The 20,612-nt window shown below is 43.8% G+C and overlaps 1 protein-coding gene across 1 annotated transcript; it reads right to left on the reverse strand.

Annotated features, from left to right (window-relative positions):
* Positions 1–3,792: 3,792 nt before the first annotated feature.
* RNH1 (ribonuclease/angiogenin inhibitor 1) lies at positions 3,793–19,037 on the reverse strand. Its single transcript, XM_077321326.1, has 10 exons — positions 18,708–19,037; positions 14,121–14,220; positions 12,283–12,453; positions 11,159–11,329; positions 10,590–10,760; positions 9,012–9,182; positions 7,997–8,167; positions 7,368–7,538; positions 5,595–5,765; positions 3,793–4,440 (listed from the first exon to the last, which is right to left on the reverse strand). Exons 1-10 carry the CDS (start codon positions 18,835–18,837, stop codon positions 4,353–4,355), a joined length of 1,515 nt encoding a protein of 504 aa, XP_077177441.1. The 5' UTR covers positions 18,838–19,037; the 3' UTR covers positions 3,793–4,352.
* Between the last annotated feature and the right edge of the window lie 1,575 nt (positions 19,038–20,612).

Genomic DNA, 20,612 nt, shown 5'->3' on the forward strand with positions numbered 1-20,612 from the left:
CCATAACAGGGGCTAATGTGTAATGAACATGGAAAGAGACACATACCAGTGCTGAAATATCATCACAGATGAACTTCCACACTACTTTTAGTACACAGATGAAACTGTCTCAGCCTGTTCTCCATTCCAGCCTCCAAATGAGACCTGGGAATCTCCCGGAATTACAGCTCACCTCACGACTACAGAGATCAGTTCCCCAAGAGAAAAGGGGTGCTTTGGAATGGATGGTGGATTCTAGGGCACTGTACCCCACTGAGGTCCCTGTCCTCCCCAGGCACCACCCCCAAATCTTCAGGCATTTTCCAAACTGAATCTGACAACTCTACCCTTCCATCCCACATCAGTAGTCATCATTGACCTGGCAACCCTCCTCTCTATGACAGTTTACCACAGAACATCGGTGGTAATGTGAAACCACACATGCAGCTAGTCTACCTTTACCTGCCATGCTGTCTTCAGCTTTTTTCCCATCTGTCCCCTGGCAGCCTCTACATGGGAAAAGTATTGGCCAGATGTGCAGTGCTGGCCACCAGGCCCAGTTGTAGAGAACCCACAAAGACCTGCGAGGAATGCCTCATTTCCTCCTGCATCCCCTTCGCCACACAATTGCCTTTTCCCTCTTCCTGGCAACCTCCACATCCTTACCTTCTCCTGCTTCCATCTGTCCTTCCCACCCGCCACCCAACATATATTTCATCTGTCCCTCTCCAGTCTCCAGATATATGTATTGTTTACTTCATTTATAACTTCTCTTTGGGGACCAAAAACTGCTTACGTCATTTCTCTCTCTACTTTATTTTTACAGTAACCCAGTGTGGCACATTAGGCTGAGAATATGCAACTGGCCCAAGATCACACTGTGATCTTCCATGGAGTAGTGGGGTTTGAAACTGGACCTCTCATATCCAAGGCTGAAGCTCTTTCAGCTGTACTGTACTGGTTTTCAGAGTGGGTTTGTTTCTTAAAGCTACGGGTACTTCTATTATTTTGGCAGGTTAGTCCACCCTTTTTTTACATTTAAGTTTTTTTCTGCAAAAATGGGGTGTTTTCCACATTTTGTAAAGATCTGTCTTGTCTCTGTTCATGGCTCCAATCTCCAGATTTAAGTAACCACAGACCTAGTAATGTTGTGAATTAGTTATATAGATTTTATTAATGAATCTGCAAGCAACATATACAGGTTTCTAGCAAGTCAATAGAATACCCATAGATAGGGGGAGAGATTTTTCAGTTGTGCAGAAAATGTTTACTAAGGAATTCTTAAGTGGACAGTAGTTTAAGGATCTCTTAAACACGGGAATTACTTTCTGCTTTCCCTTCAATACCTAGCACCAGAGCTCTGTGTGTGTGTGTGCACGTGTGTGGAACAACTAATGCTCCAATGGATAAGGGAGCAGCTTGCCCATCAGGTTACCCTGTCCCAGAGAACACAAAGCAATCAGTGCCCTAATGCTGGCTGGCTTGCAGAGCATACTATTCCTGGTAAACCTGATGCTTGCCAGGAATAGTAAAACAAAGAGGAGAGGGAAGGTTCAGCTCCAAAAGAATCACAGCATTTCCTTGCTTCTGCAGATACCCAGCAAGTCATAGCCCAAGTCTACCCAAAGAACTAATGTTATACCCTTCTTTATGCACTTATGACCCCATAATACTACTGCAAGTGTGAAATCTAGGCATCAACAAGACACATAGGGATAAATGTTGATTCAAGTCTCCCCATTGCTTACATTCCTTTTGATGTCCCACTATGTCCCAATTTACCAGGATTTTGGTACAAAACTAGGCAAAATTTATTCCAATCCTGTGCATCACCTTTTCAGGAACTGCTTAGGCAAACATATGTAGATTAAATGTTTATATGTTTAGATATATAAATCCAACAGCACATCAAAGCAAAAATAATTTAATCACCCAGCAAAAGGCATATTCTGCTGAAGACTGGCTGATGTCCATAGAATGGTTGTTGTATCAGATGAATACAACAGGAAAAAAATCTTGCCTGTATTATTCCCCAACCTATTTTGCCTCAGAGAGAAGAACTTTCTACTCTTATCACAAGACAGAGAATCTGGATTAAACAGTCATTCCCTCCAGTGCAATGGCCAGATGGCCCAGGGCTTTAAAGGTTCGTCATTTTCTCAGCTTGATACATCTACAGAGGTTTGTTCCGTTATACAGTACAAGATTATACAGCCTCCTACGATCAGAGTCTCCTGTAATCATGCTATCCTCAGATGCCCAGCTTGACATCTCAATTTTGTTCTAGGACCCAACTAAGATACAGAAGGACATGCTAGTCCTTTTCCTGGGAAAGTTTAATTACATTTGGTCATTTTTATTAGTTCTTTGTACTGGCAATGTCAAGGTATTCCATAACTAGCCTGCAGCTTTTACCAGAAACTCACTAATATGCTTTGGAATATGTTACAAGACTATTTGAGCTGCAACTTTATGGAGAATGGGGCAGATTTTCAGCAACTTGTTTGAGTGCCACATAGAAACACACAGCAGTGAAGCTTACATTAGTCCCAGCAACGGGGACTAACTTATAGTCTTAGCTATAAGTTAATACATTAACATGGATCATATGTTCAGGAATCAAGCTGATTGCTTATGTACTTTTAAAACGAAGGGGCTTAATTTACATCTGGAGGCTAACTTTTCATGCAATTAAAATGGCATTTAAGAAGTGGTACTGCCATCTAGTGGTTTGGTTCCATTCACTGGTCAGTATCTAACGCTCTGTAAAAAGCTAATTCTGAATATACATAGCTGTGTAAAGGTTTCAGCAAAATTTAATTGACACTGCCTTGAGCACAGCAGTCTGTGTTCTTCCTGCCAAATAAACACCCAGACACACTTAGTTTATTCAGATAAGTGCAGCTCCTTGCGTATTGCTCTAGTATGAAGCAGAAAGGGTTTGGAGAAAGGTTGCAGTAAAGCCAGGATAGATTGTGTGTGGAGAATGTGGGCTTCCTGACTCACACAGCAGCTATTTGCTCTGACTCTGTCCCCATGTCAGCCATTTCCACTCCCTGAACAGCAGGCTATAAAAATAATATTATATACTACAGTATATACCACTCTCATGAGATCATGTACACTAATGAGATATGGGGGAACCCTGGCACAAGGGCCACAAAAGGGGAAAAGCTCTCTAGTCCATCTCATTGTTTGGCTGAGTGGAGATGGAGAGGATGGTAGTGGAGGGCTGCTTGTGCTACAGCTTTCCTTACTCTTTTCTTCCCAAAGTCTATCGCAATCTGAGAATCCCCAGATCATTATTTAAGACAAGGACATACCCACCAGGAGGCTCTTGAACCTTTTGAAGCAGGACCTGCTTCTCAACCTACTCTACTCAGTCAGGCCCCCCACTGCAGTGCCACATGCAGTACAGGCCTAGGAGGTGAAGACACAGGTGACAAATGGTTGGGAGTAAGCAGAAGACCTGGAAATAAATGGGGCTGCAGAGTCGGGGGGTGGGGGGTGCAGCAGTTCTACCTTCCTTTCAATTCCCCACTGCTGTAAGGAACGGGGCCCAAAGTCTTTTTAGCCAAGGTTTGAGGCCTGCAACCCATCTGAAAGTCATGACCCACTTTTGGATCAAGATCTACAGTATGAGAAGCAGTGAGTTGAACCAATGGCAAGATTAGAGGACAGTATGACACTGAACCATGCCATAAGCAATGATCAAACAGAATCAACATATTCATCAACTGAAATAAGTTCTCAGGCTGAAAAGGTAAGCTTTTAGTTCTTTGAACAGGACCGGGGAGAGAAGAATCACACAAGTTTGGCAAGAAAACTTTATTCTGATTTCAATTGAGTTACATCTGTTGGTTAAAGTTCATGATGTTTATGTTTCAGCAGAATAAAAGATGTCAGAGATCCTAAGAGAGAGAACATATTATAACTGTGGAAGCTAAATGAGGGTGAGTCCCATTAATTATATCTAGAAGCCTCCTATGCAGCTTCTTCTTGAGAACAGAATACCTTAAGTTACCTACAAATAACCAGAAAGGCTTTACAAGACCTGGCCAAAATGTAATTCCTACATTGTCCTGCTTTCTCTATTTCTTAGGCAGTAAGAAAATCACTAACACTGTTCTATGGTTGTATAGAAAAGCCAAATCCTGCTCAGATGTCCAGAACTATTCTGTTGAGCTATTGCAAAGCTGAGGTGCCCAACACACCACTAAGGCTGAGCGTGCTTCGCAAGACACATCAGATTTGCCAAGTCTATGAATGCGGAGCCAAAAGTTCACTGTGATGTGGCGAGCGAGCCTGATTTACACAACAGCATCCCAACAGAAGGAAAAACCGTAGGAGCAGGCGCATCTGGATCATGCCCATCAATAAATCGCTTTAAATCCAGGCTTTGACTCTTCCAGGGCCCTCAGTTCATCCTCGATTTCTGAATTCCAATAGATATCATACAAACTGCAACAGAATAGAGCTCATGTTATCATTAATATGGCTGACAGACAAATGTTTAAGTCTGAATTCATCCAAAGCTAAAATTGCCTTCCTCTGGCTGACAAATGCAAGAACCATTCAATCCTCTTTCCAAGGCCAAAGTGCTGAGGCACAATTTGGTTACCACACCTTTAATGATTCAGATGTGCATTTCTGCCACGTGAAGGCTGGAGTCTGCTGCACCAGGAAAAAATAGAGGAGGGTGGGCAGGAGGGGTTCTGGGGCCTGAGACTGGGGTGCTCCTCCTACAACTGAACTCAGCAGGACTCTTGCTCTCGCTGTTCTTAGATTTCCCAAAAGATTTGATATTTTGGGGATGGGGATGGTAACTTAAGAAGAGCCCTGCTGCATGAAGCCCATGTCTCATTGACTCTTTCCTACAGGGTCACCGAGATCCCTTTTAGTCTTCCCAGTTTTCTGCCCTCTCTTCCTCCAGAAGTCAGAGTTGTCTCCTTTGGACTGCTTGGTTTGTTTGACAAGGCTCTCCTCCTTTATTTGGAGGCTGATAACCAACTCATGTCACACCTCTCACGAAATGCTCTGGATTCATGACATGTGTCTGCATTTAATCAACCATCACAGATAAGCAAAAGGGGAGAGGCAATGGCTCAGTGGCAGACCCTCTGCTTTGCATGCAGAAGGTCCCAATTCCAATCACTGTCATCTCCAGTTAAAAGGAATAGCTAATGTGAAAGACCTCCGCCTGAGACCCTGGGAAGCACTGCTAGCCTGAGTAGACAGTGCCGATGGGAGCAATGGTCTGATTCAGTATAAGGGAGATTCAAAGGTGTTCAAAGCCCCATGCTTTGTAAAGGAGGAATTTTTGAGGCTCATTTATTTGGGCAACTTTACTTCCAATTAATGCCAATGCCATAGTATTCACAAGAATACTAAAATGTTCCCTCAAAAAGGTAAGAAGATGCAATGGTGCTCGGCTTCCTCTTGGGATATCCAGAGTACTGGCCACTTGTTCAGCACCCAAGTTCCTCAGATGCAACAAAGGCAAGGGTGAACACAAATGCAAGGATATCCCGGGAATGGACTCCACTTCTCTCTCAGGCTGCTTCTCCATCTCCCACCCCGTTCAGTGCCTAGCTCTGCAGGAAGAGGTTACTTACATGAGATGCTGCAGGTGACAGTTCGGACTTCTCACTGCTTCGCAGAGTTTACGCACACCCTCATCCCCCAGGCTGTTGTTGCTCAAGTCCACCTCTTTCAGGCACTGCTTAGCACCTATGACAGCGGCCAGTTTGTCACAGCATGCAGATGTGAGTTCTGAGTTACCTAACCTAAGCAGAAGTTAGGATAAGAATGAAGCACATCCTTCGTATTTGTAATTTTTGCTCCAGCTAGAGGTGACCAGGTGGGGTCTTAAGATGTCTAATGGCAACCATACATGTGGGGTAGTTTCAGAAGGCACATTTTAGATACACTTGCTGTAGCCCTTTAGCTTACTAATACAGGCTTCTGTTGAGAAGATTTCAGAGCACCTTAATCCTTGGCAACATCCATTCAAGGCAACTTCACCACCCAAAGTAACCATGCAGGAATTATGAGTGCCCAGCTGCAGTAATTTTTAAAATATTTATAATAAAATGGAAAACAAGCACTTTAGAAGAGCTTTTTTTCTGTACCCTGCTTTTTATTATCCGAAGGAGTCTCAGAGCGGCTTATACAACCACCTCCCCTTCCTCTCGCCATAAGTGACGCCCTGTGAGGTAGGTGGGACTGAGAGAGCTCTGAGAGAACTGTGACTATCCCAATGTCTCCCAGCTGGAAGCATGTGGAGTAATGGGGAATCAAACCCAGTTCTCCAGATCAGAAGCCACCCCTCTTATCCATTAACACCACATTGGCTCTCAGTGAACCAATAGAATTTGCAGAGCCCTTTATGCCTAGGAGAATGTAATCATTGCCAAAAAGCAATCTGCATTCTGCACGCATCCAGGTTTGCTATGTACATTTTCCAGTACTGTCCCTGCCATTGCCTCAATGCAGCCTTAGGATAAAGTGCTTTCTAGCCCACAACAATGATTTAAAAAATTGCAAGTTCTGGGCCATACATGTTGGACTCTCAGAAATTGCAGGTGCTGAGTGGAAAAGACCCTTCAGGAACTATGATATCATTTTCTCCTCTGACTATGCCTCTTTGCTCACTACAGTGCTTCATCCCACGCTTTGCAAATACATTCCAAATAACTGCGAATTTTTCAGAAATCACAGAACAGTCTTGGAATCTTTTTTTTGGGGGGGGGCACCAAGAACAGAGCACACTCCAGCAGAGAGACTATCTGCCAAAGTCATCTCGGCCCAACCCTGCAGTGCCTCTTGCCCAGAACCCCATGCACTGAGTCACTCAAAGGTCTGGTACAAGCCACTCTGTTTGAAGTTTATGGACACTTATTATTGCTAAGAGCCTAGAACATGGCGTGCAGAGTATGGCAGCATCAAGAGGCAGAAGTCAAATTAATCTTCTGCAGGCGGGAGGAAAATATCCTGTCTGCAGCAGAGGAGGGCAGACAAGAACTTTCAGCCCATTTATTTAGCTGATATTTTCATATTTAAATTGAATGACTAAATTTAATTTTTATCACAGGCCTTTCTTTTCTAAATAAAAAAATAAGTTTCAACCACAGCCATTGGGAAATGCAGCCACTGAAAAGATCTGCTAAGTCAGGCTGAAGGAAGAAGTAGTGATGGAATTCCAGGTAAGGCAGCCCTTGCCCCACCAGCTTTACAGAGAGGGCTGCTGCAGTACACAGAAGGGCTGGATTTCGAGAAGGCCTGGTGGAGAAATCAACTGTTTGCAACCCTAGGCTCCGTGAAGGAAGGGCTCTATAAAAGTGTCCTAGATAAAGAGGGACAGATAAGAAATCTGCAAGGCAACTTACCAGAGAGACTGTAAGGTGCAGGTGGGGTCCATGAGCCCATCACAGAGCTGAGCTACTCCCTCATCTTCAAGATTATTGCCACCTATATGTAACTCTTTCAAGGCACTGTTTTTGCTGAGAACAGACGCAACACTCTTACAGCAGGCTGCGGTCAAGCCACATTCTCTTAACCTACAATAGACAATCCAGACAGACCATGACAATTTTGACAACTCTGAAATACATCAAGTCTTCACTTGGTATTTAGGGCTCGTTGTTGCTTTCCCTAAAGTCAGTCATACATTCAGCCCATTTAGCACAAAAACCATATTCTGAAGGTCAGCAGCCACCCACTCATACCCACAAAAGTGAGACAAAATGGACTCTAACTCAAAGTGACAGAGGCCCCCAACTTCTGATGCAGCTTAGCCACCCACAACCATTTCCCCAGGTCTTGCTTCTCCATGGGCGAAAGTAGCTGTGGGGCATAAAGAGCGAGCTCTGGTACTGTCTGTCCTATGGAAAAGAGGACTGACCACAGGGCCACAAAAGAGGTTCCAGAAGCTAGACTGTGCCTCTTGATAAAGTAGCTGCACTTAATGACTAATGCCCAAAATACACAGCCATGAAGAAAGGAACCAACTACTCACCACAGTGACTGGACAGCAGCTTTTGGGTCCTTCAGTCCTCGACATAAGTGTTCCATTCCTTCATCTTTGAGGTCATTTCCAATCAGACTCATCTCCCTGAGAGACTCTTTGGTACTAATGACATTGGCAAGGTCCTTGCAGCTGGCAGATGAGAGATCACATTCCCATAACCTGGAACAGTAATGAAGTAACTTGAGTGAAGAAGAACCAGAAGCATTACAGACTATCCCTTCTTCAAATAATGAAGATTGTGTGAGACTCCTATGCCCTACATGACATGGACAGAGACTGTCCAAATCTATTTGTTTTAACATAGTTATATACCCCTGATCTCTTCAGATCTTGGAAACTGAGCAGGGTCATCTTAGACAGGAGACCACCAAGGAAGCCCAGGGTTCTTCTGCAGAGCGGGCCTTGGCAAACCACCATGAAAAGCCTACATCAGGTTTCCTCAGCCATAGTTTTGTCAAACCCTGAGGTTTCTTGATGGCCTTTGGAAGGGTTTCACTAATGGGTGGGAGTTAATATATTTTTAAAATGTGTTAAACATTTATTGGGTGATATGACCACATATGGTCATGTCAACCTTCCTCCCCCCCCCCCAATGGCCAATGAGGGCCCTGGAGGGGATGGGAATACAAAAGGCCCCAGGTGTGTGTGTGTGTATGCACGTGCTGTGCTTCCCAACCATATTCTGCATGATCACGTCACAATGGTAAGAAAGTCACTGTAAAATGCCTGTGACTTGACAGCACTTTATAGATATATACCTGACTAAGAGAATCCTCGATCTGTGTAAAGCAGAAACCTGCAAGCAAAAGGGCATAAATAACCTAGGCCCATTAACTACCCATACACTGGTCCACTGCATGCGACATTCAGTTACGGCAGTATGGCTGCTCTCAGTATCCCACAGAGTTCCTGGCTGAGGCCGGTGAAAGAACTCTGGTGTGAGCCAAGAGTGTTTTATGAACGCTTGTCTTAGACAAGCCCCTGCTCCAGACAAGCAACTTACCAAAGCTTTTCTGTTTTGCAATTTGGATTCAAGAGACCCTGGCACAGGAGTGCAGCACCTGCATCACCAATCTTATTCTCGCCTATGCAGAGCTCTTTCAAGGATGGCTTGGTACTGAGAACAGTGCCAAGATCCCCACAGCTGGCAACTGTGATCCTACAGTTCTCCAACCTGCCGGAAAAAAGACAGAAGCAAAGGACAACGGTGAGGGCTTGGGGACTTAAAAGACCACCTCCTACCATATCGTCCAGCCCACCAGCTAGAGCCACATCCTAAGCCCTGTTTTCAGTGCCTCAGCCTTTGGAGGTGACACAGGTGGCAAGCAGAGACAGGCCTGTCCCAGTAGTGGCATGTTGTTTATAGAATGCCCTTCCCCTTTCAGGCACCAAGCCAAATTCTTTCTGTTCACTTAGGTTTTTAATTCTGTGGTTGATCTTTTAACATTATTTCAGGTTGGAAGCTTATTTTAAGCTGTCAGTAATCTCTTTTCTTTAATTCCAGGATGGGCTTTTAATGCTGGATTTTAACAGCTTTATATTTTTAAATTATTTTAATTTTGTGGCTATTTTTTAGCTGGAAGAAGAGTTGTTTCTTATATCCCGCTTTTCTCTCCCCGAAGGAGTCTCAAAGCGGCTTACAATCACCTTCCTTTTCCTCTCCCCACAACAAACACCCTGTGAGGTGGGTGAGGCTGAGAGAGCCCTGATATTACTGCTCAGTCAGAATAGCTTTATCAGTGCTGTGGCGAGCCCAGGATCACCCAGCTGGATGCATGTGGAAGAGGATCAGGCAATCAAACCTGGCTCGCCAGATTAGAAGTCTACACTCCTAACCACTACACCAAGCTGGCACTAGACAGCCAACAAGCTTTATTCAGCTGCACAATGCTTTCTATGCCTGTCACTTCCATTTACTGATAGAGAATGGACAAGCACTGACCAGCCAAAATTGCAAACCAACAAGACTGCAATTTTGCTAGTCAATAGGGATTACTGCAAGATTTGCCAAACAGCCCAATGACAGTATGCCAGTAAATATGCACATGTTTTACCAAGAGATATGAAGGTCTTTTCTCCTTCAAAGGGAACCCCAATGTATCAAGACATAGTTTCTTATATTATCTCTAAAGGGAACTTTATGGTGACAGACCACACAAACCATAAATGTACTGGGCAGGCTAAATGTACTGCATGAGCTTGTTATATGTGAGCATATTTGGAGAGGTTGTAGTAAGGAGTCAGAAGCAGTAAAAGGATGGTCTTGAGGAAGAGCTGCAGTATGGTCTTTCCCCCAGCAATTTTGTGATCTTAAGATCAGTCAACTAGAACTGTGCCTAGTCCATTTCCAGTCACCACCAGATAGAGGAAATTGGTGGAAGTGCAAGATAAAATGAAAAAGCAACCAGTAATACCATGCTACTGTGGCAGTCTACAGAACAATCAGAATCCTAAATAATCCTAAATAAATGTGATATATTTCCTTTGCAAAAAAGCACCTTGATCAGTGGCAACACACATGCTATTTGAAGAAATCCCAGATGAGGCAGCATTTCAGAAACTGAGATCATCTGCAACTTACTGTAGGGACTGCAGTTTACAGTTAGCATCTAGCAAGCCCTGGCACAGCTGTTTCACAGCTGCATCTCCCAGCTTGTTGTTGCTCAGGTTGAGTTCAGTCAGGGATGTCTTGGTGCGCAGTGCACAACTGAGAGCCTCCGCATTTGCTGGCGAGAGTTCACAATACTCCAATCTATGACAAAACCAAAGAAAAACAAAATGTTTACTAAATAAGAACGGGGCTATTTTAAACACTGAAGGACCTTCTTTCTTCTCTCCTCTGAATATGCTTCCAGACACCTGTACCACTCTCCTAGGAATTTGGTACACAGTTCTGTTTACCATGTATTTTGAGGTTAATGTTCTTAGATTATATGAAGTAATATGCAAAATACTCCACATATACTGTCTCAAACTACGAAATGAACTCTTTTTGCAAGGAAAATTTTTGATTATGATCAAACAACAGGCAAGAGCCTGCTTTATCCTCCTCCATAAGAAGACCCATTGCCACAATAGGCTGCACTGAAACTGAGAAAGATATTTTCCAACTGAAATGAAGTCAAGATCTATTTGGTACTAGACACTTACTGAAGCTTCTGTAATTGGCAGTTTGGGTCCAGAAGACCTCGACAGAGTACTTTAGCGCCTGTAGTGCCCAACTGGTTGTCTCCCAAGCGTAGCTCAATCAGAGATGGCTTCATACTGAGCACAGAACGGAGATTCTCACAGCAGGCTCTAGTCAGGTTGCAGTTCTGCAGCCTGCAGGAACAAGATCAGAGTACATGAACCTTTCCAGGACAAGCTGCTTGTATCTATGACTACATTCAATCCTTCCAGGCATATAACAACATACTGAAAATTGTCAGCATAATACGATAAGTCTAGATAAATCTAATTTTAAAACTATTAAAGATCACTTTCCAAGAATGACAAAGCTGCATGCACACAGAGAACAGACGGAAAAAATCAGTAAAGCTTTTCCTATTTTTGTTCCTCTGTACTCGAAAGCTTCACCTGTGGGTTCTTATCTGCTAAGTTCATGGCCTAGCGAGGCCAGCCCAGAAAGATCGGGTGCCTTTTGTCAGATGCAGCTCACCTGCTATGAAATGCGGAAGGGTTATAGCAGAGAAAGAATCCCAAATTACATATGCTGTGTAATGCCATCCAATAGCCCTATAGCTAAACGCTTCTGAATGATTAAGTTACACCTCTAACTAGGGCAAGCAGGAAGAATATTAGTCATGAAGCCACATTACTAGGAAGGCAGTAACTGCAAATTTGAAACTTCAATGCCTACCAAATTTTTCAGGCAGAAGCTTTCCTAGCTGATGTTTCATGCTTTCAACAGAACAGAGTTTGAATTGCTCACTGAACCAAATAAACACATGGCTTCTGATGAGTAGACATACTTTTATCTGACTATTACTACATTTCCTGAGGTACACAATTCCCGTTTCTGTACTTGGTGAGGATCTTCTTTTTGCCACACTTAAACCCAGAAAGCACATTTGGTGAACTCAACTCCTCTCACTGTTTTTAACAGAGTCAATGCTACAATATTTTACAGATACAACCAGTTGACTGATGTTAAGGTAGATTATTACTACTGCCTCAGTAGGCACGAGCAGTTGTAAATGCCATCTTATGCAATCCAAGCCAACTAAACTAAAAATACTGTTTTGGAGGGGCACTACATATTATCTGGGAATTACCATAGCTTCTGAAGCTTACAGCCTGGATTTAGCAATCCTTTGCACAACTTCTCCACACCAGAGTCTCCCAGTTCATTGTTGTTCAGCTTCAGCTCAGCCAGAGCCTGGCTGGAACTCAAAACAGAGGCAAGATCTTCACAGTGGCTACTCAGGAGACTGCAGTCATCCAGCCTGAGAGAGAAGGTGGAGGTAGATGTGGTTAGTCCTAGCAGTCCAGTTCAGTGAACAGTCCAATCTGCATTGCGCTCTTTAAACCAACCCTCTAATACTGTTTAATCCAAACTTATTTAGAAGGTTACATCTGCATGGACACAGGAATAAACTGGAATTGGATGTTTTGTAGTTTTCTGAAGCTGTGTGGTAAGTAACTCAGCAGTTCTTAGGCCACAATAAGAAGTTACAGAAAAGTAACCGACAGACAACTACTGCAGGCTACCTCCCAAGCACAGAATGGATCTCTATCCATCACACACAGGAGAAGAGCTACTCTAATCCTACCTTTGGCACCTGTAGAGAGCTAGGAGAACACAGCAATAACACAAATTAGTTACCAAAAACTGTACAATGTGGCCATTTCCCGGCCCCCTTCAGAAACTGCAGGAGTCTGGTCTTTTCTGCACCAGAAATCTAGCCAGGCGCAGGGCTCATCCAGTCACAGAGCTAATTTCCACTTCTGGATGACATTGGCGCTGGGCCGAGGTGCTCCCAGGCCTGATGCAATGCAGGCCCTCATTTGCTGCACAACAAGGGAACGTGGATCCAACGTTGTCCAGAAGCGGAAAGTAGCCCTGCGACCAGACAAACACTGCACCGGGCCAGATTCCTAGTGTGGAAAAGGTCACAGTGAGGCAAAGCACCCCTGATTCCTCCCATCAAACGTGTATAGAAGTCAACATGTTCCATCTAGCAGGTGTTACTAATTGGGCCTCAGCCTACAAGCTGCCTATCATCATCAAGGCCAAAGTATGAAAGGGCTAATTGGCTCTTTGTGAGAACTTGTGAGCCACAAGATGGGAAGGGGAGAATCAGTAGTAGTGAGGTAATCTTCCAAGTTCAAAACTGGATGCATTCTGATAGACCATTATCATCACCTGATCCAGATGGGCCAAAAATTATAATTGGCCTAAAGGTTTGAAGAAAGAGAGACTAGATTGGATTCTCATGGACTAAGGCCTCAAGTATGATCTACTTATTTGCAAATGGCCAGCAGAATAGAGTCCTCTTAAGCTAAGGCCTGGAATTTCCTGAGTGTAAGACTGTGCCATCTAATACAACTGGTCATTGTGCTAGTTAAGCTAGTATTTATTATTTTTGTGTTGCATGATTTTAGAAGTGTATGCTTCCAATAGGCAAGTTTATATTCTGAAAATTATTACAATAAGCTTTACATATATTTTACAAAAGTCTGATTCTTTGCACACTTTCCCTGGGAACCCATGGAATCCAGACCTGGACTCCTTGGCAAGTTAGTCAATCATTACCTATCAGCATACTACAATAGGTAAGATTCACACTTGAGATTCTCCATAATACGTTGCAAGAAGCAGCAGCATTCTGGAGCCACAAAGAACCCTGGAATTGCTAAATGATAATGGATGCAAGCCCGATACTTTCCTGTGGGCAAATCCCTCTATACAACGTGGGACTTACTTCTAAGATGCCCTGCTGAGGAGTGCTCCCCGTGTGAAATACTTCTGCAAAATTTCACCCACCTACCCCAAATTATCATTTTTGTCAGATTTAAAAGTGACTGAAGCTCTATCAGAAATGATCTTTCCAAGTAATCTAACTATATCCTTCCTTTAAAAAACAACATACTTCACTGGAATTTTACTTACCTAATAGTTTTGTACTGATTCAGGGAAGAAACAAGTTCTTTCCATTTTGATCCACTGAACTCTTCACACTGGATGTCAAGATCCATTTTAGAAGCAAGTGCTAGAAAAGAGAAAAGAGAGAGAGCAATGGCAACTAATTTCCCCACAAGAGCCAAAAGATCCCATTGTTCCATTTCAACCTAGTGCCACTGTACAACCATCTGCAGCTGAACAGTATTTTTTAACAAGACAGCTGATCTTTGCTCAAGACCTCCATGCAGAAGGTCATTTGTGGCAAATTTACATCTTAACCTAAGGGGTACACTACCCAACAGAACGTTAGTTACAATACACCTGCAGCACACGTAAGCGTCAAGCAACACCTTTGGATACCAAGAGGCAGTTTATTACCACATTTATCAAAGCGGGAAATCTTCCAAAAGACATTGTGCACTTGTACTGATGCAACCAACCCCTATTGAATGTTCAAATATGGGGGGGGGGGGGAACACCACCACAAACAGGTCTTTCTCTGTGTCTGCACTCCAATTCTGAAAAGCCTTTCCTCAGTTATTTTCCAAGAAACTGGTGAAAACATTAGCTAGTCAGATTTGTTGATTGTTGCCTTGTTGATTTGCTGTAAGAATATCAAGTTTGTTGGAACATTTTTGTATGGCTTGACAAGTTACTTCCTACTAAATAGGATTGTTTTATTTCTATTTGAGAATTTTCTTTTGATGTTTTATAGCTATTTATATTATATTGTAAAAAGGTTCCTCAATAATTTTACATTATATGAAATACATTTGATATTAGATTAGGTAAACAATGAAACTTGATATCAAATGCACAACTGAGTTGTCCTGATGTTTACAGAAAGTTGCTATCCTTGTGCTTGTAAGAATTGTTAGCTCCACTGTCACAGTTAACACCTGGGAGAGAGAACAATGACATTTGTACATAACAGGATTTCCCATGGTCAGAGGCCATTCTTTGCCCTTGGCTTGCAGAATCAATTGGATGGAAGTGTAATCGTTTGGCCACAGAAACTGTTTTCTTACCACAGAACTTCTATCACCTTGCACAACTTAGCAGAGCACACACAATTGCTGGCCAGTAGATGGCTGAAACCTGACTTTAATTCTAAATTCCCTCTCAGATTCCTGCCTATGCTTGATACCTTGTGCTACACTCTTTTACAAATCGATTTATCCAAAGGCTTTTACCACCTACCACCATCTATTCAATCAATGTTGTAAAAGTAATTTTAAAAATATCTCAAATTTAGACTCCCCAGGAAAGGGCATCATATCCCATTTCTTCCTGCATAACCAGAGTAGTGTCATTCATTGTAACTACAGTAGGTCTGGGCCTTTCTGTAGACCAGGCTTTCTCAATCAGGACTTTGTGAAATCCTGGAGTTTCTAGATGGCCCTGAAAGGGTTTCCCAAATGGGTGGGAGTTCATTAATTTTAATATATGGAAGGTGTGGGAAGGGGAGGGGCCCTGGGTTGGAGTATACACAGCTATGCTTCCCAACCATTTTCTGTACAACTGCACCACTTCTGGGGTTTCTTGAAGCCTGAAGAAAGTTTCAGGAATTTCTCAACAGTATAAAAGTTGATAAAGTCTGCTGTAGACTCTAGATATCTAGTATTGTAAAAAGCCACTCAGCTTTCAGGAATTAAGTCTGGCGTCACTGGGTAAACTTAGTCATTTGGAATTGTGTGAACCAGAGAAAGGAATTTCATAGAGCTGACTAACAGCAGATGAGTTGGCAAAGAAAGTAAATGCGATCAGTTCCAACAAGACCAACCCAGCTATTTCTTAACCTAGTTACAAGGCTACACACAATACTGCTTCATAACAAAGTTTCCTAGGCCCAACACAGAAACAGACTGAGGTGTTAATGGCAACTGGCATTAATATTGTTTTTTCTCTAGACCTTCCATTATTAAAAGCAAAATATACAAACCCCAAGCTGCTGTAGCTTGTGTCTTGCAGTTTGGGAAGAGGGAGAAAGCAGATTCTGAGCAGACAAACCTTATTTATTTATTTAATATAGCTATATACTGCCCTCCCTGAAGGCTCATAGTTTACATAGAACTTAGAACTATACAAGGAAGGCATCCCTGTCCCCATTGCCCCAATGTTACTTTACAGTCACAGGAAGGGGAAGAGATTCTCAATCACTGACTACATATTGTTTAGCCCTCAGAGGGGGGGGGGAAGAACTGGAATAAAGCCATTCACTTCTTAGACCTGCCTTTCCAACCTTTTGACTGTGGAGAAGACCCTGAAATAAATTTTCAGGCTTTGAGGACCCCCAGAAGTGATGTCACTGGCCATGTCTCCCGGCCACACACCCCAGAATTGCCATGTCACCGGAAGTGAAATCACCACTGGCATACTTTGGCCTCCTTTCACTGCTTCCCCTGGACCCCACCATACCACAACCCAACTCATGCTGATAGGGTCTCGTGGCAATTGTAGTCCATGGATATCTGGAGAGCCACAGTTTGGCCAACCCTGCTCTAAGGGATCTTGTTGTGGGTTTTTTGTTCCGATCAGTAAAGGAGAATTAGCTTGATCCACATAGCTGAGAAATCAAGAATTCCTTAAGCAAAAAAAAAAAATCCTTTGCTATTTGAATCCCAAATTATAACAGGGGGAATACCACATAACTTACAGCTTTGAAACACATTAAGATTTGTGAGCCATTAGCCTTGTTGCTTCTGAAGTCAAATGCATATTTTAGATGCAGAAACCCTGTTAGAAGCTACCTCTTACAGAGGGGAGACTATTTTATAAAGCATTATTATTCTATGGAAAATAAAACTTTCATCTGCAATTCTATTCTGTGTTCCTCTCCATCTTTCTTTCTTAGGCAGGATTTAAACATGATGTTTACAGTTAGCACACCAGGACAGCACCTCCCTAAGTTATAGATTTCTGGCTTGCAAACTGAGCATGGGAAGAAATTTTGTTTCACAGACAGCAGCCAAGTTTAACCAAGGGGTGCAAAGTCCAATAGGTAGGTGGCCTAACCAGCATGTAAGATTTTGGGGGTGACATTGTTTAAACTAACCACAGATTGTTAATTTAAAGGCGGGGGGCTATGTTAAAAGGCATTCCACTGACACTTTTATTAGCTATTCATTTTATATCTGTAGATTGTATCAATGAGGAGACCAAAACATGGCCATGTCCAAAATGAAGTTTAAAAAAACACATGACCACTACTTGTTTAATCCAGTCAGTTCTCATTTATTTCAGTGAAATCGCCAGATTCCAGTTAAATTATTAAGATTATAAAATCCACAGACTATAGCTATAGCATCTAGTCTTAGTTATGTTTGCACTGCAAAGCTAAAAACTCTAGGCTGTTAACTTCTGCAAAACAGCATGCAGCTCCATTGACAGTTCAGATCAGGCAGTACAATGAAAGATTTATGCTTGCAGAGAGACAGCTGTGTTAGATGCTTTGTCTCTCAAACTTATGCCTACAACTCAATTCTAGCTAGGTGGCCCAAATGAAATTTTTGGAAATTTGGCTATAAACTTGTCCCTAAGTACAATGAATAATGAAAGGGAAACGGACATCACACGGAATCTATGACAAGAGCAGGAGTGGCTGACAACAGGCCATGAAGGACTGACTGCCACCAACTTTCAGAGCAGAAGAGTACAGCAAAATTGACCCAGAGCCCCAAAACAGCGAGAAACAAATACATTCTAATGGAGATGTGACAGCACAGTTGACAAAAGATCCACACAACGTTTCGTTTAACTGGAGAAATGAACTCAGGGAGGGAAGTTCCAGAAATATTTTTCCAGTGCTTGTTTGAAACCAAAATAAGCACCAGACTGCTACTTAACTACCAAGTTACCATGACAGTCGTCTAACAAGCGACTCCCCAGGAAGAAATTTCTCCTGAGGCAGTACAGGATAAAAAACAAGCGCCCAGCCCCGAAGCTGCGGTGAAACGGCTTTACGGAAGGCGGGCAACCTCATGATTGCGGCGCAAAACTTTGCGAAATGGAGCCACACCACCTTAGTACTTTCTCCTCCTTGCTGTGCTAAAACCCACGGACTACTCAGCAAAGGACGGGCTCTCAACTACACCAGCAATTATGAATGATGAAGAGCCTTCCCCCGAACCCAAACAGCAATACTCCAGGCGTCAAATCGAAGTTAGCCAGGACTTCCTGGAGCTCCGAGGGGCACTTCTGGCCCACTTTCCAAGGCAAACAGCGGCGGAAGAAGACGGGAGCGCCTCCCTCCCAGCAACACCCGAACAAGGCCCGCTCTCTCGCCCAGAAGACTCTGCGTTTGCTCAGAGCTTTCTCTCAACTCGTCGTCTATCCGACGAGCACCCAGCCACGGCCGGCAACTTCTGGCCTTGCCAATATCCCGCGGAAACCGTCCCGCCACAGGGATCCTCCCGGAGCGGGTTTCGAAAAGTGGCATGCACTGCCCTGAAACCGCAGCTGCCGGAGCCCCGCGCCTCCGCCGTATCTCCCACTCTCAAGCGGCCTCCAGACCCGGAGAGGCCGGAGGGCTGAAGGCGCACAAACGCCCGGGGAAGAGGCCGTGCTCTTGCTTACCCGATCGTCCGGCCCGGCAGAGAAGAAGAGGCGCAGCAGCAGCAGCAGCAGGAGGGCTGCAAGCGAAGGGCCACCTGGCAGGCCAGAAGCGCCGCCTCCGCCGCCTTGGCGCGCCCAATCGGAAGAGCATAGGGCGCGCCTTCCGCGTGGGTGGGGCTGGCCGGGGGTGGGAAAAGTCGGCCGGGCAGCAGCAGCGGCCGAGCGCCGTCACTTCCAGCCTGGGTGGGGCTCGCCCCGACAGTCACTCCAGGGATTTTCCCAGAACCGGCGCCGCTTGCTCCATTTTAGAACTCGGGTGACGCATCGGTTCCTGGGGGGAAGTCTCGCGCCTCCCAAGATGGCACGCGCTTAAGGCTCGCGCAGGCGGAAGGAAATGCCCCTATTTTTAAGACCCCAACTGGCCGAATGTCTGTTTCTTAACATTCGCCAAAACGGGAATCCCTCTTAGGCCGTCACCGGGAAAACAAAAATCTATAGCACTTTTGGGGCTGGCACGATGCCAACGACAATCGCTGGATCTTATCCACAGAACCACTTGCAAGACGAAATCTGTCATGTTTTGAGTAGACCACCACGTAGTAGGAACAACCAAAGTATGGGAGAAGTGGGTGGGTGCCGAGGAGAGCGATCAGGGCCCAGCCGTGTGAGGAAGGGCTGAGTGACCTGGGAATGTTCAGCCTGGAGAGGAAGCGGCTGAGAGGGAACGTGACTGCTCTCTTTATTTGAAAGGCTGTCACTTGGAGGAGAGCAGGGGGCGGCTCCTGCTGGCAGTAAAGGGTTTAAAATTTAAATGACAGGTATAAAAGTACCCACTGGATACCAGGCCGAAAAAGAAACAAAACGGTTGGATATTAGTCTGGTATATGGAACAAGGAAATATACTGTATAGCAGAATTTGCTAATTACAATAAATCACAAACTTATACAGTTTTTTCCTTCAATGAAAATATTTATTAACAGAATTTGCTTAAAGAAAAAAGAATTGAAAATGTTTCGGTATGTCCCTTCTTCAGTTCAGTTCTGTAAATGTATTAATGAACAATTCCACAATTTAGCAACATACAAAGGGGAAATTTTATATAAGTGTATGTATGTATGTGTATATGTATATGTACATGTATATGTGTATATGTGTGGGTGTATGTATATATACATTGTATATATACATTGTCCGACCCATCGCGACCCCATGGACAATGATCCTCCAGGCCTTCCTGTCCTCTACCAAAGACCCACAACTAATAAATGCAAACTTTATATTCTACTGGATTGTATTAAAATGGAAATATACAATATTACTTACAAGAAGAGAGAGTAATTTTTAAACCAATAGTAACGGTGTTAATTTTGTTCAGTTGTTGTTGTTAGGTTCGAAGTCGTGTCCAATCCATTGCAACTCCATGGACAATGATCCTCCAGGCGTTCCTGTCCTCTACCATTTCTCGAAGTCCATTTAAGTTTGCACCGACTGCTTCAGTGACTCCATCCAGCCACCTCATTCTCTGTTGTCCCCTTCTTCTTTTCCCTCAACCACTCCCAGCATTAGGCTCTTCTCCAGGGTGTCCTTCCTTCTCATGAGGTGGCCAAAGTATTTGAGTTTCATCTCCAGGATCTGGTCTTCTAAAGAGCAGTCAGGGTTGATCTCCTCTAGGACTGACCGGTTTGTTCGCCTTGCAGTCCAAGGGACTCGCAAGAGTCTTCTCCAGCACCAGAGTTCAAAAGCCTCAATTCTTTGACGCTCGGCCTTCCTTATGGTCCAACTTTTGCAGCCATACATTGCAACTGGGAATACCATAGCCTTGACTAAATGCACTTTTGTTGGCAGGATGATATCTCTGTTTTTTAGGATGCTGTCTAGATTTGCCATAGCTTTCCTCCCCAGGAGCAAGCGTCTTTTAATTTCTT

The sequence above is a fragment of the Paroedura picta genome, chromosome 2, assembly GCF_049243985.1.
Source record: "Paroedura picta isolate Pp20150507F chromosome 2, Ppicta_v3.0, whole genome shotgun sequence".
Classification (NCBI taxonomy): Eukaryota; Metazoa; Chordata; class Lepidosauria; order Squamata; family Gekkonidae; genus Paroedura; species Paroedura picta.